This window comes from Oncorhynchus nerka, linkage group LG28 (assembly GCF_034236695.1).
Source record: "Oncorhynchus nerka isolate Pitt River linkage group LG28, Oner_Uvic_2.0, whole genome shotgun sequence".
In the NCBI taxonomy this organism is placed as follows: Eukaryota; Metazoa; Chordata; class Actinopteri; order Salmoniformes; family Salmonidae; genus Oncorhynchus; species Oncorhynchus nerka.
The window spans coordinates 62,518,461-62,544,173 of record NC_088423.1 but is presented as its reverse complement, the minus strand read 5'-3'; the positions used below and the strand labels follow the sequence as shown (position 1 = coordinate 62,544,173).

Genomic DNA, 25,713 nt, shown 5'->3' with positions numbered 1-25,713 from the left:
TCAGTGCTGGATAATCAATTGAAATATTACCATATGCAGTAATGGTTATAACCCTCCCTTATTTACAAAGTAACAGGGGCAAGATCCTCTATAGGTATCCCAGGGCACTTGTGTAGGTTCCAGGCCTGGTGCCCTTGAGCCCTATCCTAAAGACAATTGGCATGGTAGATAACATCAAAGCTAACCAACCTATCAGAGAAAGCAGAAGTGTAACAATTATAGGCTAGCCCTTCCAGTCTGTTAGATGGAGATTACCTCTGTTATCTGTGTGTCTGACTGGGTTGACTGCTGTCTCGTCTGTATGCCAGTGTGCCCACGCAGGTTGCCTGATGGAGCTGTGTATTCAGCTCTGTATCACCATGCTGGGCAAACAGCTCATCCAGAACAACCTGTTTGAAATCGGCATCCCGTAAGTACAGTACAGAGCAGGTACCATACTGTCTGGATGAAACTAGGACATAATCACACACCCACTCAGACACACCACACCCACTCACACACACACGCGCTAGCACACAAGCACTAAAATAAATATGCTCAGGGCTAGACTCATATTGCTACCATTTCTTTTCTCTGCTTGCTACAGTAAAATCAAGAAGCTGATCAGGCGTCGGAAGTCTGACATGGACTCTCAGCAGCAGGAGGACTATAACATGACCCTACAGCGTCATGAGAAGGACCACTTCTTGGGTCCCTTCGTGGGCCTCAGCCCAGAGTACATGGAGATGAGTAAGTCATATGTCAGTCTGTCCAGTAAAACTCCTGACAGCTTACTGACGATCAACCGCCCTCAGGCCACCCTATTCCAAATTCTCCTTATCACATGAGACAGGAGGAAAATTAACTACTGCAGTGTGCCGTGAGTAGAGATTTGGTGCAAAGGATCATAGAGATCATAGATATACTATTTCATTCTAGGGGTGTGATAAGCATGTCTGATTGGCTTTTCCCTTTTACGGTCAACAAACTACTGCCAATGAATTACTTCTAATGTACTGTGCACAACATACATAATTAGTCAACTAATGTAGCGTGTACATTAGCTATCAATCATTTTTTATCTTTTTAAGCTCTTGCTATTGAAGTCAGGTTTTTTGTGGTTTTTTTTTTTTAGGCAGGGACGATACGACCATGTTTGTATGAAACTGGCAACTTTTATAAATGTCACTGATTACTGGAATTAGCAAGCCAGAAAATGTTATCCTCAGTAACCACTTCTCTTTACGCCGTAAAGCATGACATTTGATTTAACGATAAGACATTTTACTTCATGCCGCTCACGGTATTAGATCCTGATTAGTTGTAAAACCTCCGATGTGGAACCCTCTCTAAAAATGCATATTCTCTGCATGAGATAATCCTCAGTGGAGAAGCAGAGAACCATTCTGTCTATAATGCCCACGTAATCAGCACAAGTGGATTTAGTTGACCTGATTTTGACTTTAGTCCTTAGATGTCTTTATCAGCGGCTTCTTTCCTTGCAGCATCAGACTGAATAACTGGACAATCCCTACAGCATGTACATTGAAAATACACTGTGTAAGACGAAGAATGGCGGGAAACTTCAAACGTCTGTACATCTGTGCCATAACATACTGATACTACTACATTACTTACTGTATACCAGGAGCGTTGGGCCAGTAACCAATAGGTTGCTGGATCGAATCCCTGAGTTGACAAGGTAAAAAATCTGTCGTTATGCCCCTGAGAAAGGCAGTTAACCCATTGTTCCCCGGTCGATTAAGGCAATGCGGAAGACGTTTCAGTTGTAAAAACTGACTAGGTATACCCTTTCCCTTTCCTTTTCCCACACCATATCCGTCATAAGAAATATTACTGCTCCCTCTCACGATCCGCGCAGTGGATAAACCATGAATAATTACTGTATGGAATTAATTCACAGTATTTTTGAACTAAAGTGTTGATAATGCAGTTCCATGACCATACCCTGGCACACCAGACCATACCCTGATACACAGAAGCCATAAAGAAGGGTTATGGTGATGATTCCAGGGTTAGTTCAATATGTCTAGTTGTTATTTCTACTAGTTATACTGTACAACTTTATCAACTAGAAATCTCTGGGTAGCAGCTATAGAAGCACAGTCATATTGTTGTGGCATAGCAGTCCTATCTACACCGACTCAAAGATTCAGTCCATCTTTAGGTTTTTAGGCATGCCTGTTTAAGTGGCTTTTTCAAGGGTACTCAACTGAAAACCAGCTAGGATTAATATATGGATGCAGGCACAAAAGGCCAGAGTGTTTGAACCCATTCAGAGTGTGAAGTGGGCACATTTTAAAAAATAAAACGTTTTTTTGATTGGATCTCTGGAAGTTTTACCCAGTACATTTCAGTAAAGTTTCTGACTGTGGCCATCCGAAAGCAAGTGCAGAAACATGGCAAGCCCTCATTCCACCATCTCATTACTTTTTGCTTAAACATGTTCATCTCTCATGTGTTCTCCTTGTAGTGTGTACTGTGTATTTCAAATGGGGAAAAAATGGAAGCGCATATATTGCGTAGTACGGTATTAGAAGTAGATTATTAACGGCTTGTGCTCCTCTTTCCACTTCCCTCTATACTTGTGCTCCAGTTATCTAATTTGAGACTTAATCTACCCAGCATGCTTTGTGTTGATTTCCTTGTGGTCATAATGTCCATTTGAATATATCTGTTTTGTTTTTTAACTCGCAGTCATCCAGTTTGGCATGGTGACCCTGTTTGTGGCCTCCTTTCCCTTGGCACCACTCTTTGCTCTGCTCAACAACATCATCGAGATCCGTCTTGATGCTAAGAAGTTTGTGACAGAGGTCAGGAGGCCCATCGCAGCCAGAGCAAAAGACATTGGTAGGTTTCCATCTCCACACTTTAACAGCACTGGTCTATTGATGTTATAATAAAGGGAAATTTTGACCTAATTTCTTCCACTTTTCAAATTGAATTTGACTTAATTGGAGATTCCCAGAATTGGCCCTACATGATAGATACCAAATTGAAATAGGTAGCAGGAATTTCCCATCTGAAAACACAGGTCCCTCACAAATGTTTTGGTCATGTTTGTGTGATTACATCATTGAGTCAGTCTCTGACTTTGACCAAATACTGTGGCTATTTGGTTTGAATGCGATACAGTTTTATACTACAATAATCTAGTAAAATCTAATGATCGTTAAAACACCTTATCATTATATCCATTCAGTGACTATCAATGGGATACACATTTATTTTTGCCAATGTTTTTCTGGTGGTGCACATTTATGGGTTGACCAAAATACATTTTTTTCAACCAATTAATAAACCATTGCATCTACCATGTTTAAGTAAAGTAGGTACATATAAAGCCCCCTTGTCTACCCAGTTATTGGTGTTTCGGGCAAATCTCCATATCTTATTTCTTCTCTCAGGCATCTGGTATAATCTTCTGAGAGGGCTCAGCAAAGTAGCAGTCATTGTCAATGTAAGTACATATCTTCACATTAATAAAAACATTTAAAGTGCTCATTATTTCCAGGTCTGTCGTCAAGATTATACAATGTTGACATTTGAAGATCATTTTGGTCATCACACCTCTCTCCTCTGTCTGCTCTCTCCAGGCGTTTGTGATTTCCTTTACGTCCGACTTCATCCCTCGACTAGTCTACCAGTACATGTACAGCCCTGATGGCTCCATGCACGGCTTTGTCAACCACACTCTGTCCTACTTCAACGTCAGTGACTTCCAGCCTGGCACTGCCCCTCTGCAGCCAATGCACCTGGGGTATGAAGTGCAGATATGCAGGTAAGACATTCAAAATATTATGGTCCCCCTCGATGAAATCAGGAAGGGGACTATGAATCTGTCCGTCCACGTGTGTGTACGTGCGTACGTCACACGGTATATCTCAGACATCACTGGACCGATTTTGACGAAACTTGGGTGAATGATGTCTTGCCATAGAGGTCCGACATTTACAAAATGACAGTAGTTGGCCAGATGGTAGTGCCATAACAAGCGATTGAAAATGACAACTTTGAAAGGTCACGCTCCTCACTCTGTTTGGCATAATGTCATGAAATTCGCTACATACTGTAGGTCCCTCTCCTCACAAGTAAAATATTTGCCTCAGCGATCCATAAGGTCCACCATGATGGATTGTCCACCATTTTGAATGTTGTGAAAAACATAAAAAACGCTACTCCTCTAGCACCGAATGATTGATCTGCACAAAACTTGCACGAAAGGGCTCAACGTAATATGTTCCAGACTAGTAATTAAAACAATATGGCCGCTATTGACTAAAGCTAACGGTAATTTACCAAAGTAAACGGAGTCTTCAATAATTTGGGCAATTAACAGAATCTATGACAATCTATGGTAACTTTTGTCTTTTTTTATACACTATTGGTCAAAAGTTTTAGAACACCTACTCTTTCAAGGGTTTTTCTTTATTTTTTATATTTTCTATATTGAAAAATAATAGTGACGACATCAAAACTATGAAATAACATGTAATAACCAAAAAATTGTTAAACAAATCAAAATCAAAAGAGTGTGCGAAGATGTCATCAAGGCAAAGGGTGGCTATTTGAAGAATCTCAAATATAAAATGTATTGTGATTTGTTTAACACTTTTTTGGTTGCTACATGATTCCATATGTGTTATTTCATAGTTTTGATGTCTTCACTATTATTGTACAATGTAGAAAATGGTCAAAATAAAGGAAAACCCTTGAATGAGTAGGTGTACTAAAACGTTTTACCGGTAGTGTATCTGTGTCCATATTGTCCATGAGTTTATATTAGATAGTCCATATGGTTCAAGAGAAAAATAGCCTAATTAATGAAAAAAGGATCTAATCAAAAATGGCATTATTTTCAGTAAACTCTACAACTCTTCCAACTACTGACTTTTTTCACAACTGCTACCAGTTAGATGATGTTGAACATCTCATTCCAAGATCATGGGCATTAATATGGGGTTGGTCCCCCCTGTGCTGCTATAACAGCCTGCGCTCTTCCAGGAAGGTTTTCCAATAGATGTTGGAACATTGCTGCGGGCACTTGCTTCCATTCAGCCACAAGAACATTAGTGAGGTCGGGCACTGGTGTTGGGCGATTAGGCCTGACTCGCAGTCGCCGTTCCAATTCATCCCAAAGGTGTTCGAGGGGGTTGAGGTCAGGGCTCGGGCAGGCCAGTCAAGTTCTTCCACACCGATCTCGACAAACCATTTCTGTATGGACCGCACTTTGTGTACGGGGGAATTGTCATGCTGAAACATGAAAGGACCTTCCCCAAACTGTTGCCACAAAGTTGGAAGCACAGAATCGTATAGAAATTCATTTTATGCTCTGTTGTGTTAAGATTTCCCTTCCCTGGAACTAAGGGGCCTATCCCTAACCATGGAAAACAGCCCCAGACCATTATACCACCTCCCCCAAACTGTACAGTTGGCACTATGCATCCGGGCAGGTAGCGTTCTCCTGGCATCTGCCAAACCCAGATTCATCCGTCAGACTACCAGACAGTGAAGCGTGATTCATCACTCCAGAGAACGCGTTTCCACTGCTCCAGAGTACAATGACAGCGAGCTTTACACACTTTCAGCCGACGCTTGGCATTGCACATAGTGATCTTAGGCTTGTATGCGGCTGCTCGGCCATGGAAACCCAGAAGCTCTGATGAACAGTTCTTGTGCTGCATTGCTTTCAGAGGCAGTTTGGAACTCGGTAGTGAGTGTTGCAACTGAGGACAGACGATTTTCAGCACTCGGCGGTTGTTGCTCCTAGACGTTTTCACTTCACAATAACGCCACTGACATTTGACCGGTGCAGCTCTAGCAGGGCATAAATTTGACGAACTGACTTTTTCGAAAGGTGGCATCTTATGACGGTGCCATTTTGAAAGTCACTGAGCTCTTCAGTAAGGCCATTCTACTGCCAATGCTTGTCTATGAAGATTGGATGGCTATTGATTTTATATACCTGTCAGCAACCGGTGTGGCTGAAAAAGCCGAATCCATTAATTTGAAGCAGTGTCCATATACTTTTCTATATATAGTGTACATATTGACATAGTAATTTTATTTATTTATTTCAACTTTATTTAACCAGGTAGGCTAGTTGAGAACTAGTTCTCATTTACAACTGCGACCTGGCCAAGATAAAGCACAGCAGTTCGACACATACAACAACACAGAGTTACACATGGAATTAACAAAACATACAGTCAATAATACATTACAAAAAAAGAAAACAAAAAGTCTATATACAGTTTGTGCAAATGAGGTAAGATTTGAGAGGTAAGGCAATAAATAGGCCATGGTGGCGAAGTAAATTACAATATAGCAATTAAACACTGGAATGGTAGATGTGCAGAAGATTAATGTGCAAGTAGAAGTACTGGGGTGCAAAGGAGCAAGATAAATAAATAAATACAGTATGGGAATGAGGTAGTTGGATGGGCTGTTTACAGATGGGCTATGTACAGGTGCAGTGATCTGTGAGCTGCTCTGACAGCTGGTACTTAAAGCTAGTGAGGGAAATATGAGTCTCCAGCTTCAGTGAAAAATATATACAAGTATATAACAAAAGGGAAACACTCATATTAAACACCAATGGTTTATATATATATTATTATATATTCACTAAGTTGATGGTTTAGATAATGTTTTACAGCTTTGTCGTTCTATAAAAACAATCATCATCATCATTATTTCATATATTTCACAGGTGATAAGGCCACACAGAGGGCCAAAGATATTTGCAGACACCTGTAATAGTCTGTTTTGTGATAGATGACATATCATCCTTGAATGAAATCAACATTCTAGTTGTATACTGGTAAACTTCACAAGTTTCCAGTAATATATTTTCCCTTTGCAACCCTTCTCAAGACTCAAGAACATTCATATCAACCACACGGTGGCACTATAACGGCCACATGTTTTGTTACTTTCAGTTGGTCTAGGTTGAATTGGGCGCAGATATACAGACACACCTTGTTCACAAAATTGATGACGTATTTCACGCAGTAAGAGTTGAACAGGGACGAACAGATTGGGTTCAGTCAGTTCAGTCAGTCATCCTAATGATCCTTCCCCAGCTAGCTAGTTTATGCTTGTGGCTAGAACATTCAGTGCTAATTTAAAACTTGTCTGCATTGTGGGGACTTGGGAGAGTGTCCAGAATCATTCTGTTTTAATCAGAGTAATTGTTTGTTTTTCCCTTCCCAAATATAGATGTTAATGCTGTAGTTGTACATTTTGGGTGAAAATCACTCCAATAAATGGGTTTTAGCTGTCACACTGGCGTGATGATATTGGCCACACTATCGAGCTACTTCCCTCAGCAGTGCTTTGCAGTGGGCAAGCAGGAGAGAAGGAAACACGGTGCACAATGATTTATATACTCTGAACAAAAATATAAACGCAACATGTAAAGTTTTGGCCCCATGTTTCATGAGCTGAAATAAAAAATCCTAGACATTTTCCATATGCACAAAATGCTTATTTCTCTCAAATTTTGTGCAAAAATGTGTTTACATCCATGTTAGTGAGCATTCCTCCTCTGCCAAGATAATCCATCCACCTGACAGTTGTGGCATATCAAGAATCTGATTAAACACAATGATCCTTAAATAGGTGCACCTTGTGCTGGGGACAATAAAAGGTCACTCTAAAATGTGCATTGTTGTCACAAATCACAATGTCACAGATGTCTCAAGTTTTGAGGAAGGGTGCAATTGGCATGCTGATTGCAGGAATGTCCACCAGAGCTGTTGCCAGAGATTTGAATGTTCATTTCTCTACCATAAGCTGTCATTTTAGAGAATTTGGCAGTACGTCCCACCGGCCTCACAACTGCAGACCATGTGTAACCATGCCAGCCCAGGACCTCCACATCCGGCTTCTTCACCTGCAGGATTATCTGAGACCAGCCACCTGGACAGCTGGTGAAACTGAGGGTTCACACAACCAAAAAAATTCAACACAAACTGTCAGAAACCGTCTCAGGGAAGCTCATTTGCGGACTCTTGGTCCTCGCCAAGGTCTTGACTTGACTGCAGTTCGGCGTCATAACCTACTTCAGTGGACAAATTATGAATCCCAGTTTCAACAGTACCTGGCAGATGGCAGACCGCGTGTATGGCTTCGTGTGGGCGAGCGGTTTGCTGATGTCAACATTCTGAACAGAGTGCTCCATGGTGGCGGTGGGGTTATGGTATGGGCAGGCATAAGCTACGGACAAGGAACACAATTGAATTTTAATCGATGGCAATTTGAATGCACAGAGATACCATGACAAGATCCTGAGGCCCATTTTCGTGCCATTCATCCGCTGCCATCACCTCATGTTTCAGCATGATAATATACAGCACGATGTCACAAGGATCTGGACACAGTTCCTGGAAGCTGGAAATGTCCTGCATATTCACCAGACATGTCACCCATTGAGCATATTTGGGATGCCCTGGACCTACGTTTATGACAGCGTGTTCCAGTTCCCGCCAATATCCAGCAACTTCACACAGCCATTGAAGAGGAGTGGGACAACATTTCACAGGCCATAATCAACAGCCTGATCAACTCTATGCGAAGAAGATGTGTCGTGCTGCATGAGGCACACCAGATACTGACTGTTTTTTTTAAAGGTATCTTTGACCAACAAATGCATATCTGTATTCCCAGTTGTGGAATCCATAGATTAGGGCCTAATGCATTTATTTAAATTGACTGATTTCCTTATATGAACTGTAACTCGGTAAAATCTTTGAAATTGTTGCATGTTGCGTTTATATTTTTGTTCAGTGCATATGTACACTAGATGACTGACAGAGTGCGCTGTTTTGAAGCCCCCGCACATCCGTCTTGACGCTACCCCACCATTGTAAAAAATAAGCATTTATTAATGTCTACATTTTTTTTGCCATGTTTATGACATAACACCTTCATGCATATTCTTAAATTATATTATTTGAGCTAAACATAAAATAAAAAAATATATGAAAAATATTTTCCTTAAAGTAGCTAACGAACCTGTGATACAGCTGACCGGTGCTGACCGGTGAAGCAACATTGGTAACTGGGAAACACCTCGATATAACACTGTTGCTCTTGTCATTCACACCGACTTGTCATTACGTTAGCTTATTGGCATGTCACAATGACATCCAGATGGTAACCAATACTGCAAGTTTTTTCTCCCTCGCCCATCGAAAAAAACATCACTTTCTTTTACAAGTTTTAACTAGAACTGTGTTGCTGTTGTTGCCAGCTAGCCAGCATCAACTAGCTAGCTGGGAAGGGCTCATCAGGACGACTGACTGAACCGAATCCAGTCGACTCTCGTCATCAATTTGGGCACCAGGCGTGTCCGGATGACCTCTCCCGTTTGAATTGTTGTCACTAATTTTCCCAAGTGGGGGTGCTGCATCATTCGTGGGGGACGACATGTTTACTGTGCCTTGTTTCAAATAGGTGTTACGTCATGAGAATGTGTGTGAAGTCTATCATACTGGTTGGATGCGTTGTCATTTATAGTAAATAATTTTGCCAAATCAATCCCTTCTCCAGATACAAGGACTACAGAGAGACACCATGGTCCAACACACCCTATGACCTCTCCAAGGAGTTCTGGGCTATACTGGCTTGCCGGCTAGCCTTTGTCGTCGTTTTTCAGGTCAGATGCCTACACAAAAACAAACATATGAGTCATTGAGGGTTCAATCTTTTTATGCTGAAAGCATTTTGTCATATCCTTTTGAATAACTGTTTTTGGTTATTTTATTGAAGGAATTGTGAAAGAAATGCCCTGATCCGTACCGTCTTGTATCCTTCTAGAACGTGGTGATGCTGATGAGTGACTTTGTTGACTGGCTGATCCCAGACATCCCCAAGGACATCAGTCTGCAGATCCACAAGGAGAAGATCCTGATGGTGGAGCTCTTCATGAAGGAGGAAGAGGGCAAAAAGCTCCTCCGAGACAGCCACGCCAACCAAAGTCCTCTTCAGCCCCGCTCTCGCCCTGCCTCACATACACCTTCTAACTGCTAGTGCCCTGGTGGGTGGCTCCATCTGCCCGTTCATCTGGTCTGTTCAAAAACCTTCAGCCCCCCTTGTCTGGACTTGGACACTCCACATACACAGTGGCCTACTCAAGAAAAGAGGGAGGCAGCTATTGGCAGGCTTCTGCACTTGCACCCTTTCTGACTTATAGCAAGCCATTGCCCAACCTTTGGTGAACCAGGTATCAGGCAGAAGGCTCAGAGGGCTGTTTTTCTCTTTTGCACAAAAATGATACAATGCAGGAAAACATGTAGATCTTTTTTGAATATGCAATTTTGCTAGCTAATGTTTTTATTTTAAGACACTGAGATCAGGTAAAGGAGCTTGCCATTCTGCTTGTTTACCATGCCAATTTTCCCTTATGTCATGTGTTTTATGTCCTGTTTGTTATTATACTAATTCATATCTATCGTGGGCTAGGTTTCCATCCAATTGGCGACAGATTTTCATGCAAATATTCTACAATCCGCATAAAAACAAGATGCACATATTCCCACCAGATATGTTTCCATCAAATGTACGTGTTGCAGATGAAAGTATGTGCATGATGACTTAGTGCACATAAAAATATATTTTGCAGTTCAATTCCCACATACCGAACACAAAATAGCCTACAAGTTAAAGGTTTCCATCACATTTTCAAATTTACTGATGTTTTCCTCACAAAAAAAAATGTTACGTTATATAGGGAGTATGCAAGTGCGCTCTAGCCAACGTATATGCGCGCTGTTGACTAGACTGCGCATTATAGCCTACGCGATGATATTATTATGGACAAAAGAGCGAGATTACTTTTATTTGTCAAACAGCAGCCAAGCATCGATGATCATGTCAACAACTATTTCAAGGAGAGGAAGAAGGTATTTTGTCAGCTCATTTTGTATATAATTTGTGAGTAAACAATACTTTTTAATGCATATCCAATACATTGTCAATATTGAATCCTATCAATATACACAGTCTACAAAACATTATTGACTTGCACCCCCTTTTGCCCTCAGAACAGCCTCAATTTATCAGGGTATGGACTCAACAAGGTGTCGAAAGCATTCCACAGGGTTACTGGCCCATGTTGACTCCAATGCTTCCCACGGTTGTGTCAAATTGGCTGGATGTCCTTTGGGTGCTGAACCATTCTTGATACACACGGGAAACTGTTGAGCGTTAAAGTAAACAGCAGCGTTGCAGTTCTTGACACACTCAAACCTGTGCGCCTGACACTTACTACCATCCCCGTTCAAAGGCACTTCAATCTATTGTTTTGTCAGTTCACCCTCTGAATGGCACACATAAACTATCCACGTCTCAAGACTTAAACATTATTATGTAGCCTGTCTACTCCCATTTATCTACACTGATTGAAGTGGATTTAACAGGTGACATCAATAAGGGATCATGTCTTTCACCCGGATTCACCTGGTCAGTCTATGTTGTGGAAAGAGAAGGTGTTCCTAATGTTTTGTACGCTCAGTGTATAGGGTTTGTAAAAGAGGAGAAACGTTCATCCATCTTGTCTTAACACAAGAAAAACAACAATATTAAAAACATTTTATAAACCTCATGATCAAACCAAGGACATATTTACAAATGAAGCACAGAAACAAACGAGAATAAAAAATATATATATCCTTTGTGGTACCATGTCATGTTTTGCTTGTTTGTGACCACTGTTTCTCATACAGAAGGATCTGTAATTCTATGTCTGTGTTTAGGAATGTGACAGACCTTTGATTTAGTCTCTTCTGATCAAACAGGGAAAAAATGTAGATACTTCACGTCAATGGAATGACATGGAACCTGCCCCCCAGACTGTTGGAATGTATTACATTATTCTCAATTAGTAGTTATTATATATTTTATATTTTCAATTATATGTACGATATTTAACTGTCTTCAACTTCTATTTTGTGTGTCTACGGTATTGAAATGTATCAACATTGACCTCTTGCAATATAATATGTTTGTAATATTACATTACTCCTGGATGCATACCCAGGTGTTTGTACTTTGATACTGGTTATATGAGATGTCTTTCCTTTTGCTTATAGAAAGAACTCTGATGGCCATTAACGTAGTCTCAAATGTATTTGTTAGGACATTGCAGAATATTGCATCACCTCATATTTTAATTTCTGATTCAAGGACATGTTTTTGTTTTTTTACTACTAATATTGTATGTTCATTGTATGGCTTATAGGCCAATGCTGAATGGCAGCCACAATACCTTGCTTTTGAGCTAGTGGCATCTTATTCCCAACTGATACTTAGATATTTCAATCCTTGATATTCATCTTGGGATACTAGAGCAGTAGAGAAAAACTTGGTGTTTAAATATTTGCCTGAATTGTACAGCAACATTACAACTATATTTGATTAGGATAGTACTATATTTATTTCATATTTCAGGCTTATATTTCCACTAGAGGTCTGTCAGCCTAAAGTAAAAGTTTTAGGATATTTTAATTACAATAAAATGATACAAGTTATGAGAAGTGTATGTGTATTTGTATCATGTGTTTGTTATAGAATTGATGTCTACTGTTAGCAATGCAATACAATGTTTTCACCATGAACATGGAACAAAAGCACCCCCAGTGTAAATCAAAGCGAAGCATTGGCAAGAGCTGTCGTGTGTGTGTGTGTGTGTGTGTGTGTGTGTGTGTGTGTGTGTGTGCGTGCATGTGTGGGGCAAGGAGGGGGTAAGCAGAGGGTGTACGTGGACATGACTGAGGCTAGGAGAGGATGGGGTAAGGACGTGAGAAGGTGTGTGGAGAGATGTAGAGATAATCAACTTTATTTGTTTTTAAGGATATATAGAGATGGTTCCAAGGATCCAGTCAGTGGAAGAGTGGGGCTGTGGTGTATATCCCAGATTTTAATGTTGGAGTATGTACGCGGTTAACTGATTGTGTCAGTGTATGGGGCAGAGATGATGGCCATGATTGTAGGTTTGAGGTGGATGGAGGAGGTGAAACCACGAGGTGGTGATCTGCTCTGATTCGGCTTCAGTGTTGACTAGTGTGAAGACGGGCAAGTCGAATGCTAGTAGTAGGGCGAGGCAATTTTATTGCATGCATCAGTCAGTAAAGGAAGAGGTGGGGAGTATGGGATGTAGGAGAGAGGAAGTTGTGTGGAGTAGACTATGGTTTGGGCATAGAGGTTTGAATGCCACGTTGTGGCTAATAGGGAGACATGAAACAGGTATGTGTAATGAGTGTTTAGTGTTGATTATTTTGTGAATTGTTGAATGACTTAGATAGGAATAGATTTTTTAATTTTTAATTTATTTATTTCACCTTTATTTAACCAGGTAGGCTAGTTGAGAACAGGTTCTCATTTGCAACTGCGACCTGGCCAAGATAAAGCATAGCAGTGTGAACAGACAACACAGAGTTACACATGGAGTAAACAATTAACAAGTCAATAACACAGTAGAGAAAAAAGGGGAGTCTATATACAATGTGTGCAAAAGGCATGAGGAGGTAGGCGAATAATTACAATATTGCAGATTAACACTGGAGTGATAAATGATCAGATGGTCATGTACAGGTAGAGATATTGGTGTGCAAAAGAGAAGAAAAGTACATAAATAAAAACTGTGGGGATGAGGTAGGTGAAAATGGGTGGGCTATTTACCAATAGATTATGTACAGCTGCAGCGATCGGTTAGCTGCTCAGATAGCTGATGTTTGAAGTTGGTGAGGGAGATAATAGTCTCCAACTTCAGCGATTTTTGCAATTCGTTCCAGTCACAGGCAGCAGAGTACTGGAACGAAAGGTGGCCGAATGAGGTGTTGGCTTTAGGGATGATCAATGAGATACACCTGCTGGAGCGCGTGCTACGGATGGGTGTTGCCATCGTGACCAGTGAGCTGAGATAAGGCGGAGCTTTGCCTAGCATGGCCTTGTAGATGACCTGGAGCCAGTGGGTCTGGCGACGAATATGTAGCGAGGGCCAGCCGACTAGAGCATACAAGTCGCAGTGGTGGGTAGTATAAGGTGCTTTAGTGACAAAACGGATGGCACTGTGATAAACTGCATCCAGTTTGCTGAGAAGAGTGTTGGAAGCAATTTTGTAGATGACATCGCCGAAGTCGAGGATCGGTAGGATAGGGTAAGCTTGGCAGCGTGAGTGAAGGAGGCTTTGTTGCGGAATAGAAAGCCGACTCTTGATTTGATTTTCGATTGGAGATGTTTGATATGGGTCTGGAAGGAGAGTTTGCAGTCTAGCCAGACACCTAGGTACTTATAGGTGTCCACATATTCAAGGTCGGAACCATCCAGTGTGGTGATGCTAGTCGGGCAAGCGGGTGCAGGCAGCGATCGGTTGAAAAGCATGCATTTGGTTTTACTAGCGTTTAAGAGCAGTTGGAGGCCACGGAAGGAGTGTTGTATGGCATTGAAGCTCGATTGGAGGTTAGATAGCACAGTGTCCAATGACGGGCCGAAAGTGTATAGAATGGTGTCGTCTGCGTAGAGGTGGATCAGGGAATCGCCCGCAGCAAGAGCAACATCATTGATATACACAGAGAAAAGAGTCGGCCCGAGAATTGAACCCTGTGGAACCCCCATAGAGACTGCCAGAGGACCGGACAACATGCCCTCCGATTTGACACACTGAACTCTGTCTGCAAAGTAATTGGTGAACCAGGCAAGGCAGTCATCCGAAAAACCGAGGCTACTGAGTCTGCCGATAAGAATATGGTGATTGACAGAGTCGAAAGCCTTGGCAAGGTCGATGAAGACGGCTGCACAGTACTGTCTTTTATCGATGGCGGTTATGATGTCGTTTAGTACCTTGAGTTTGGCTGAGGTGCACCCGTGACCGGCTCGGAAACCAGATTGCATAGCGGAGAAGGTACGGTGGGATTCGAGATGGTCAGTGACCTGTTTGTTGACTTGGCTTTCGAAGACCTTAGATAGGCAGGGCAGAATGGATATAGGTCTGTAACAGTTTGGGTCCAGGGTGTCTCCCCCTTTGAAGAGGGGGATGACTGCGGCAGCTTTCCAATCCTTGGGGATTTCAGACGATATGAAAGAGAGGTTGAACAGGCTGGTAATAGGGGTTGCGACAATGGCGGCGGATAGTTTCAGAAATAGAGGGTCCAGATTGTCAAGCCCAGCTGATTTATACGGGTCCAGGTTTTGTAGCTCTTTCAGAACATCTACTATCTGGATTTGGGTAAAGGAGAACCTGGAGAGGCTTGGGCGAGGAGCTGCGGGGGGGCCGGAGCTGATTGTGTGAAAGGGTTAGAGAGGCAGGACAGGGTTGGGGTTTGAGTGGTGTAGTGGGGGGAGACAAGAGGAGGGAAGTGGTGTCTATTGATCTATTTAACTTTCTTAGAGGAACAGGACTAATTAAGAGAATTGAATGTAGCTCGGCCGTGCCTGGCCTCCCACTACAGTACAGTAGGTGGCAGTGTATGCACCTTGAAAGTTGGATGACCTGCCAACCCAATCCCAAAGAAGAAGAATATATTTACTTGGTTCACTACAGTCAAGATGAGTACGTTTAACAGCATTTTGCTGAAAATTTCAGGTGAACTTGTTGGTGATCAATTGGAGAAAATTAAGTTCCTGTGTAATAAAGAAATAGGAAAAAATCGTCTCGAGAAGATGACCAGTGGCTTACAACTTTTCATGGTCCTAATGAAAAGAAATACACTTGGACCTGACAACACAGTATTTCTAGTTTCGCTTTTGACAGACATTGGTCGCCTAGATCTTGCGGACAAATTTACCATCTGTGAAAGCCAATATGCTGGATTCCCGAATTCTCTTCCCAACGATGAGGAGCAAGGTAAATTACGTGGTTTGCCCCACTCCCGAATATTAATGGGAAAATGTTGAAATACCATAGCGTGGGCCAATTTTTATTGGGCTGTGACGCCTGTTTCAACAGTTACTGTAAAGTGTAGGTGTTGCTTAGTCATTCTACAGAGGGAAGTGCCCAATGTCTTCTTGAATGTATGTAAGAATGTATCAGAGATCATGGCTACATGTTATCTGGGGAACCCTGTCACAACTGCTATGAAAGATATTAGGCTAAGTTACATTGTCACTATCTTACTGACATGCTCTCCCATACAGTAAATGCCAGTGTATTGTATTTCGTCTGAGGGCAAATATAAAATGCAACTATGCCTTGGATAATGTACTGTATATTGTGTTGGAAATATGACTTTTGTAGTGGACTTATTTACATTCCATGGCATCTTCTCTTTTCCCAGCAAAACTTGACATCGCAACAGAAATGATCACTAACATTGGAAGGAAGTGGCGAACATATGGTCGTAAACTTGGTCTGCCAGAGGCCAAACTGGACCATATCGCGCAGAAGCACCCAAACAACCTGGAAGAGCAAGTGGTGGAGCTTTTGAAGGAGTGGCGGAAAAAGCAGAAAGCAGAGGCCAAAACAGACACTTTGATTAAGGCCCTTCGCTCCTGTGATCAGAACTGCACTGCTGATCTGATACAGACAGAACTTGAAAAACGTAATGCCAATGGTGGACAGTGAAAGTGTGACAAACAATCTTCATCTTTTCTTAGGCCTCTTATGTTGTTTACTCAATGGATTATTTATTCATTGCTTTCACAATGAGTTTGGTGCTTTTATACGATTCAGTAAATTCACCACAATTTGTTGGCAATATTGGTATGCCAGTATACTCATGGACCAGAATAATTTTATAGAAAGTAGCCCAGTGCACTCTGGGTACATACATTCCTACTACATATTGTAAGGGAATTTGGGAGAAACTTGATTGGACTATGGATATTATAAAATTGTATAGATAATGTGCATTTAAATGTGATATTAATGTATCCACTGTTGAGATTAGTAAACTGGTAAAAGATTAGTAAGCTCCCTCAAGCTGGTAAAAATACTTTTCTAATTATTTAATGTTGAAGTAAACTCAAAAATGGATTTGTTTATGATTGTAGTCATGCCATTCCAAATTCAACAAAACCCACAAATGTTTATGTTTGGGGTTACTGTGAACATGTTCCATAGTTGCTGTAATACCTGTCCAAAGCATTTACACGTAACCCAAACCGGCTGCATGCGTGCGCTATCGTGCATACATTTATTTTGTCCCCTACACCAAACGCGATCATGACACGCAGGTTAAAATATCAAAACAAACTCTGAACCAATGACATTAATTTGGGGACAGGTCGAAAAGCATTAAACATGTATGGCAATTTAGCTAGGTAGCTTGCACTTGCTAGCTAATTTGTCCTATTTAGCTAACTTGCTGTTGCTAGCTAATTTGTCCTGGGATATAAACATTGAGTTGTTATTTTTCCTGAAATGCACAAGGTCCTCTACTCCGACAATTAATCCACACATAAAACAGCCAACCGAATCGATTCTAGTCATCTCTCCTCCTTCCAGGCTTTTTCATCTTTGAACTTTTATGGTGATTGGCATCTAAACATTCATAGTATTACCACGACGACCGGCAAAACAGTTCGCCTTTCAATCACCCACGTGGGTATAACCAATGAGTAGATGGCACGTGGGTACCTGCTTCTATAAACCAATGAGGAGATGGGAGAGGCAGGACTTGCAGCGCAATCTGCTTCAGAAATAGAAAGGAGTTCTATTTTAGCCCTTGGCATCGCAGACGCTCGTTGCCGCCCGCGAGCAGTGTGGGTGCAATAATTGAATAACATGGATTTCTAAATGTATTTTGCGACGCTCGTGCACGCAACGTGTCCGGTCTGGTCAGCATATTAGAATACTTATGATGAGTAAAGCATGTTGTATGGACACATATTTGGAGAACTGTATTGAAATGGAATTATAGATACAGATGAAGCTTTTGATTTCAATTGCTCAGAATTTTTATTGTGAATATTAGAGACAAATTACATTAATAGTTGTACCACTAGAGCTCACTTCACTCCTTCAGCGGAATGATCTTGAGATTATCGGAAGTGAGACCACAGGTATCCAACTGTTTCTATTGGGGGAGGTAAGGTGAAAAAATAGTGATTATTTAACCATACACATAAAGCTATGTCCAGTGTGATATATTCTCCCACCCTCAATGTCACAATTATTACATTGTTATTAAGCTCTAGATATATTAGAACTGGGGAAGAGGTATCTAGGGGGGCAGAATGAGGAGGTTTGATCCGGTCACGCAGCCTTGGCCTAGATTTGAATCATCCAAACCCATGTACAGTAAATTGTTCAGTGTGGCAGTACTCTCAGCAGCCATACAGCCTGTTCAGCCTGTCGATGTCGTTCTTGCTCATCTGGGTGGCCTCGCCAAAAGACACGTTGCTGTCGGGGAAAAGCACTGTGGTGGGGTGGTTGTTCTTGGAGAAGGCATACAGTGGGGAGAACAAGTATTTGATACACTGCCGATTTTGCAGGTTTTCCTACTTAGAAAGCATGTAGAGGTCTGTAATGTATGTACGCGGTTAACTGATTGAAAGAAAAATCCAGAAAATCACATTGTATGATTTTTAAGTAATTAATTTGCATTTTATTGCATGACATAAGTATTTGATCACCTACCAACCAGTAAGAATTCCGGCTCTCACAGACCTGTACGTTTTTCTTTAAGAAGCCCTCCACTCCACTCATTACCTGTATTGTAGACCTGCGCAAGGCTGGGATGGGCTACAAGACAATAGGCAAGCAGCTTGGTGAGAAGGCAACAACTGTTGGCGCAATTATTAGAAAATGGAAGAAGTTCAAGATGACGGTCAATCACCCTCGGTCTGGGGCTCCATGCAAGATCTCACCTCGTGGGGCATCAATGATCATGAGGAAGGTGAGGGATCAGCCCAGAACTACACGGCAGGACCTGGTCAATGACCTGAAGAGAGCTGGGACCACAGTCTCAAAGAAAACCATTAGTAACACACTACGCCGTCCTGCAGCGCACGCAAGGTCCCCCTGCTCAAGCCAGCGCATGTTCAGGCCCGTCTGAAGTTTGCCAATCACCATCTGGATGATCCAGAGGAGGAATGGGAGAAGGTCATGTGGTCTGATGAGACAAAAATAGAGCTTTTTGGTTTAAACTTCACTCGCCGTGTTTAGAGGAAGAAGAAGGATGAGTACAACCCCAAGAACACCATCCCAACTGTGAAGCATGTAGGTGGAAACATCACTGGTTGAATTGCTGCAAAGAAACCAGTACTAAAAGACACAAATAAGAAGAAAAGACTTGCTTGGGCCAAGAAACATGAGGAATGGACATTAGACTGGTGGAAATCTGTCTTTTGGTCTGGAGTCCAAATTTGAGATTTTTGGCGGTGTGGGTGAACGGATGATCTCTGCATGTGTGGTTCCCTCTGTAAATCATGGAGGAGGAGGTATTGTGGTGTGGGGGTGCTTTGCTGGTGACACTATCTGTGAGTTATTTAGAATTCAATGCACACTTAACCAGCATGGCTACCACAGCATTCTGCATCAATGTCCCATCTAGTTTGGGTTTAGAGGGACTATAATTAGTTTTTCAACAGGACAATGACCCAACACACCTCCAGGCTGTGTAAGGGCTGTTTTACCAAGAAGGAGAGTGACGGAGTGCTGCATCAGATGACCTGGCCTCCACAGTCCCCAAACCTCAACCAAATTGAGATGGTTTGTGATGAGTCGGACCAGAGAGTGAAGGAAAAGCAACCAACAAATGCTCAGCATATGTGGGCACTGCTTCAAGACTGTTGGAAAAGCATTCCAGGTGAAGCTGGTTGAGATAATGCCAAGAGTGTGCAAAGATGTCATCAAGGCAAAGTGTGGCTATTTGAAGAATCTCAAATATAAAATATATTTTGATTTGTTTAACACTTTTTTGGTTACTACATGATTCCATATGTGTTATTTCATAGTTTTGATGTCTTCACTATTATTCTACAATGTAAAAATAAAGAAAAACCCTTAAATGAGTAGGTTTTCTAAAACTTTTGACCAGTAATCTATAACACAGGTTTCTATCCATGACCCTCCATCTTCACCTAAAACGCAACGCATCCTCCTCCAGTGAACCCAGGTTTAATGTTGCAAAACTACAGTTCCCTAAGATAAAACCTACCTTCCACCTTAAGCTGCAGAACCACTTCTCTGTTCTCGCCCACAATATACCAACCAATCCAGAGAAGTTCTTCAAGAACGACATCACTAAAGCAGCTGGAAAGATATTTGGGCACAAAATAACAAAGTAGGACATCTCAGGAGTATACGTGAGGCCAGAAGAGTGTACTGTGGTGTACAGCAGGTCACCCACCATTTGGAGACTTGTTGAGGCCTGGTGACAGATGGTGTAAACATCACGAGGCGATGGCCCCATCTGCTGGACGTGCCAGGTCTCGACGGGCTCTCTGCCCAGGACTAATTGGGGCTGATTGGGGAGTTGGTGAGTAATCAAGGGCTGATTGCTCACCAGCTGTACAAGCCCCATAAAGCTGCCAGAAGGGCAGCACACAGGAGAGGATTGGGGGAAGTAAGGTGACTTCTGTGTAGTTGGAGACGGTTGTGTGCCCGACAACATACAGCAAGACCCGGAGCTCAGAAGACGGTATCCCGCAGAGGGTCTCATGGGGGAGACCTTTCCTTTCTATTGATTTATTATTTAATAAACACTCTTGAAGCCGAGCTAATCATACTCTGTCCGTGTCTGATCTGTGTAAAAGTCTTGACAAAACCCCCTGGTCTGCCAGATAAATACATAAATACAGAAGGCTGAACTCCTTGTGCCAGAAGTACAAACAGAAGTGGCATGACACCCTTGCTGATGAAGCCAAGGCTGCCTCTAAGGCACGCAACTATTGAGCTCTTTACAAAACCCTCCAGGTTCTCACTGGGAAGACTACAATTCAACACAGCCCACAAATGTTTCTGTTTTGGGTTACTGTGAAGATGTTCCATAGTTGCTGTAATACTTGTTCAAAGCATTATTATACTTATGTTGAGTAAAGCGTGTTGTATGGACACATATTTGGAGAACTGTACTGAAATGGAATGATCAACAGATTAGCTTTTGATTTCAGTTGATCAGATTTGTATTGTTATTATTAGAGGTCGCACAGCCTTGATGTTTTGAAGCAAATGTCATTCTAATAGTTCTACCAGCGGAATGATCTTGAGTCCATCGGAAGTGAGACCACAGGTATCCAACTGTTTCTATTGGGGGGAGAGGAGAAGAAAAATAGTGATTATTTAGTCATACACATAAAGCTATGTCCAGTGTGATATATCCTCCCACCCTCAATGTCACAATTCTTACATTGTTATTAAGCTTTAGATATATTAGAGCTATGTTAGCTCGGGGGAAGAGGCATCCGAGGGGGTGGAACGAGGAGGTTTGATCTGGCCACGCAGCCTTGGCCTAGATTTGAATCATCCAAACCCATGTACAGTAAATTGTTCAGTGTGCCAGTAATCACAGCAGCCATACAGCCTGTTCAGCCTGTCGATGTTGTTTTTGCTCATCTGGGTGGCCTCGCCGAAAGACACGTTGTTGTTGGGGATGGGCTCCATGGTGGGGCGGTTGAAAGGACACTGAGGAAGGGATGGAACGTCACGTATAATAGGAGTTCATTCCAGAAATATTTGTAAGTATCAGAAAGACATCACATAGCTGACCTCTCGTACTGCACGACAGAGTTGAAGTCATAGGGAGTACCTTGGTTCAGGGGGGCGATCTTGTGGAAGTGGTACTTCATTGTTCATAGAGCTGATAGGCTGTGTTTCACCCCACTTTATAAGCAAGATCAATCAGCTACAATATTAAATATTAATGAACAACAATAGATAACGGAAATGAACAACTCTATATCCATAGATGACTCAACAGCTCATAAAACAAAAAGCAGGTTGGCTGACAAGTATTAGGCAGCCCCCAAAATATACAATTTAACAAATCCATTGTCTTTTGTTAGAATTAGCAGGCAGTTTCTTATCGTGTAAAGTAGACGTCAATTAAAGGCAAACAGGATAAATGCATGGTATTATGTTCTCCCAGGAGACGTGGTTGTACGGTCGCTGTGGGTCTGCTCGTGGTTAAAGCCCAGGGCATGGAGGAGCTCATGCCGGACGGTGCTGTGGTACTGGCAGCCCTGACGGGCCAGAGACACAGTCTGGGCGTTACCCTGAACGGCCAACATAGGAGTAGCATCTGGGGAGAAGAGCAGAGCAGAGGGTCAAGTGCACTAATCCAATGCCAGAAATAGGGCCTACCCTAATCATCTAGTTTATTGTAAGGGTTTTAGGAAACCTCCGGGTAATGAGTTCATAAGAGATAAAAGTGGTGGGGGATCACCTGACAGTGCAGGTTTGCAAAAACAAATATTGCATGGATTATGATCCTCAAAGGGAAATTCAACAACGTATGTATTGATGTGATATTCGAATTGTTTAATCGTGTTATTGAAATTTAGGCTCACAATTTAGTCCCTCTCGTCCTGGCGCTGGAAGAAGGGGACCTTTTTTTGTTTTTATTATTTATATGCTTGGTAATGTGAGATAGTGCCGAAACAGTTTTTTATCACCTTCGAACTTTGGATGACAACTTACAGACAAAAATACAGACAATGACAAAGGAGAATACATGTAAAATTAACATAGAATATATGAACTCATGAAGAACGCAATACATGAATAATACATTGAGCTCCAAAAGTATTGGGACAGTGGCACATTTTTTGTTGTTTTACTCCAGCATTTTGGATTTGAAATGATACAATGACTATGAGGTTAAAGTGCAGACTGTCAGCTTTCATTTGAGGGTATTTTCATCCATGTCACAATTAGTATACCCCCAAGACATGCTAACTTCTCACCATTACAATAACGGGAGGCTAGCATTTTTGTGGGGGTTATGATATTTGTGCGTCTAACTTTCTTACTCATCATTATTCACGATTCAGGATTATCTTTAACCATGGTAACATCGACATTAATGTAGAAGTGTTTAGAAACATATTATATTCTTATTTACAATAAAAGTGACTCCAACATGACACAATACATTATTTACCATTCATTTCTATTGGGCACAAAACATTCTGAAACACAACCAAAACAAACAGAAAATGCAAGCAACAAATCACACGCTTCACAGTGTGCTAGGAATATGGGACCAAATACTTATTTAATACACATAATAGACATTTGGACAAAAAGTGCTGTAAATTCTAAACGGTTCCCCGATATGGATGAAAATACCCTCAAATTAAAGCTGACAATCTGCACGCTAACCTCGTAGACATTGTATAATTTCACATTCAAAATGCTGGAGTATATAGCCAAAACTCTAATACCTTTGGAGCTCACTGTATTTATTGTGTGAAGTATTTTTAAGGTCCCAATGTTACTGGGATCCAAGTAGGTCCTAGTGTTACTCTTTGAATATGCGTTGACTGGTTGATTGAGTTTAGCAAAGCAGTGATCTTATGGCATGGTAGCTTCGTATCCTGTGTCACTCACCTCAGTCAGTTCCTCAATCCAGGCAGAGGACACCAGCATCAGGGTCAGGAGACCCACAGTGAACTTGAACACAAACATGACAGCAAAAGGACTGTAGGATAAATACAACCATATAGGGAAAATCATTCAAACCAGCCATAGTGTTGGTCATTGAAGCTCACACACATACAGTATGAACACTGAGCACAGTGCTTACCTTAGAGCTCTGAGAAGGAATGGGTGAAATGGAAGTAGTTAGCGTCGTTTTTATACTCTTTCCTCAGGAATATACACGTAGATAGATAACAGACCCCCAAATAAGTGAATATGGGCACAAAAACATGCTGTGACAGGTAAGGAAATGTCATATTGAGTCGAGGTTGCTGCACGTCATGTGGAAATTCTGCAGGAAATCCTTGAAACGTGTGTGAAACATGACATGTGTGAGGTGTGCATGTTAACATTTTGTACCATATGTATCATATCATGGCTAAATATGTTTGACCTTGATGATTTGCAAACAGGTTTGCCCTTCTCTGTGTGTCATTCTACCTTTTCAGGATGCGTATAAGTAATTCAATTAATGAAGCCTCTTATTTAAAGTTAGATTTGTTTTCCTTTTTTCATTGCATTTTTCATATTCAGAAATAGTAGCTATATGTTGAGGTTTGACAGGAGTGTTACAAGTGATAAAATGTATTGATGGATTTTTTTTGTTGTAATTTTCTCATTGAACAGAATTTTAAAAAATCGAATACACGTTGACAATTTTCAAAAGGCCCCTAAAATTACTTTTTTACATTTACAGAAGTAAGTGAATACGTTTTCGTTCGCAATGGTCCCCTGTGGGAAACCAACCCACAAACCCAACCCACAAACCAACTGAGCTACAAGGGACCACAATAACATACTGTGAAATCTTCTCATGTAATATCCAATGCTGGGAAATCTTCGTTGGCAGCCCACATACTTCATTACGTGTCAGTGGGTTCTCTCATTCAACATAGATATTACATTAGCTTCATGAAAGAGGCAAATGTTGTGCAGATCAGAATAGGGCTTATAAAGTATGGATGGGGGCTGAAAGTAGCTATACTTCCTTACTGTTGTGTTTATATACTCACTCTATCTCTATGGTGGCCTGGTTTAGTCATTTGAACATGTGCATCAAGAACAGACTGGATAAGATTGTGCAGGTTTCCAGCAAAGTCACAGAAGGGCAACCGACACAATTATCAGAAGTTTTTAAGAAATTGACATAAGTATTGAATTTGTTTTTAACACTTTACAATAAGATTCCATTTATAAAGGGTTTATCAAGGGTTTGTTATTCCTTTATTAACGATTGTTTAATCATTTGTAAGTGCATTATAAACCATTAATAAATGGGTTATATAAATGGGTTATAATTGGTCAAAATAGTGCGAAAGTGAAATAAAGCTTGACAAATAGTGAGCCACTATTTACCTCCAGCTATTAATCATTTATAAATACACTTACAAATGCGTATAATATTGAACCCTTGTGTATCATCATGCAACCTTGTTTTTTAATGGTTGCACAGTTGAACAATAGTTATTTTCTCACTTTTGTGTGTGCTGAATTGTTGCTGTCCCCAAGGAACAGAAATGGTTGGTTTTCAGACCAATGGTCAACTCGCATGACGTGCCTTGCCTCACTTTTGAAACTCTGAAGATGCATTGGTACACTTATTTGTTCCAGGAATGAAGGCTTCAGCTGAAGATTTCAAGCCATAATATTGGTGTGGTTTGCTGGTTTCGGAGAAATTCCCCCGAATTTGTGAGATCTTCCCATCTGGAGGAACCCTGACACAATCCCTATGATTTTTAAATGTATTTTATTTCAACCTTTATTTAACCAGGTAGGCAAGTTGAGAACAAGTTCTCATTTAAAACTGCGACCTGGCCAAGATAAAGCAACGCAGTGCGACACAAATAACAAGATAGAGTTACACTTGGAATAAACAAAACATACAGTCAAAACACAATAGAAAAATTTATATATACAGTGTGTGCAAAAGAGGTAACATGAGGGAGGTAAGGCAATAAATAGGCCATCGTGGTATAATAATTACAATTTTGTGATTAAACACTGGAGTGATAGATGTGCAGAAGATGAATGTGCAAGTAGAGATACTGGGGTGTAAAGTAGCAAAAAAATAAATAACAGTATGGGGATGAAGTAGTTGGATGAGCTATTTACAGATGGGCTATGTTCAG

At 41.3% G+C, this 25,713-nt stretch overlaps 2 protein-coding genes and 1 pseudogene across 2 annotated transcripts in view; 2 read left to right on the top strand and 1 right to left on the bottom strand.

The window, feature by feature from the left end:
• Positions 1-12,527, top strand: part of LOC115113506 (anoctamin-1-like) — a 36,963-nt gene extending 24,436 nt beyond the window's left edge. Inside the window, exons 18-24 of the mRNA XM_065012561.1 lie at positions 309-409; positions 587-729; positions 2,698-2,850; positions 3,408-3,460; positions 3,597-3,781; positions 9,556-9,661; positions 9,823-12,527. Coding sequence (XP_064868633.1) covers positions 309-409; positions 587-729; positions 2,698-2,850; positions 3,408-3,460; positions 3,597-3,781; positions 9,556-9,661; positions 9,823-10,035 — 954 coding nt within the window. The 3' untranslated portion in view covers positions 10,036-12,527. The remainder of the gene's footprint in view (positions 1-308; positions 410-586; positions 730-2,697; positions 2,851-3,407; positions 3,461-3,596; positions 3,782-9,555; positions 9,662-9,822) is intronic.
• A 2,978-nt stretch (positions 12,528-15,505) lies between these two features.
• LOC115112795 (FAS-associated death domain protein-like) lies at positions 15,506-17,886 on the top strand. The gene is made up of 2 exons (XM_029639798.2): positions 15,506-15,847; positions 16,278-17,886. Exons 1-2 carry the CDS (start codon positions 15,550-15,552, stop codon positions 16,562-16,564), a joined length of 585 nt encoding a protein of 194 aa, XP_029495658.1. The 5' UTR covers positions 15,506-15,549; the 3' UTR covers positions 16,565-17,886.
• A 311-nt stretch (positions 17,887-18,197) lies between these two features.
• LOC115112739 (hatching enzyme 1.2-like) lies at positions 18,198-23,572 on the bottom strand (annotated as a pseudogene).
• Positions 23,573-25,713: the final 2,141 nt, after the last annotated feature.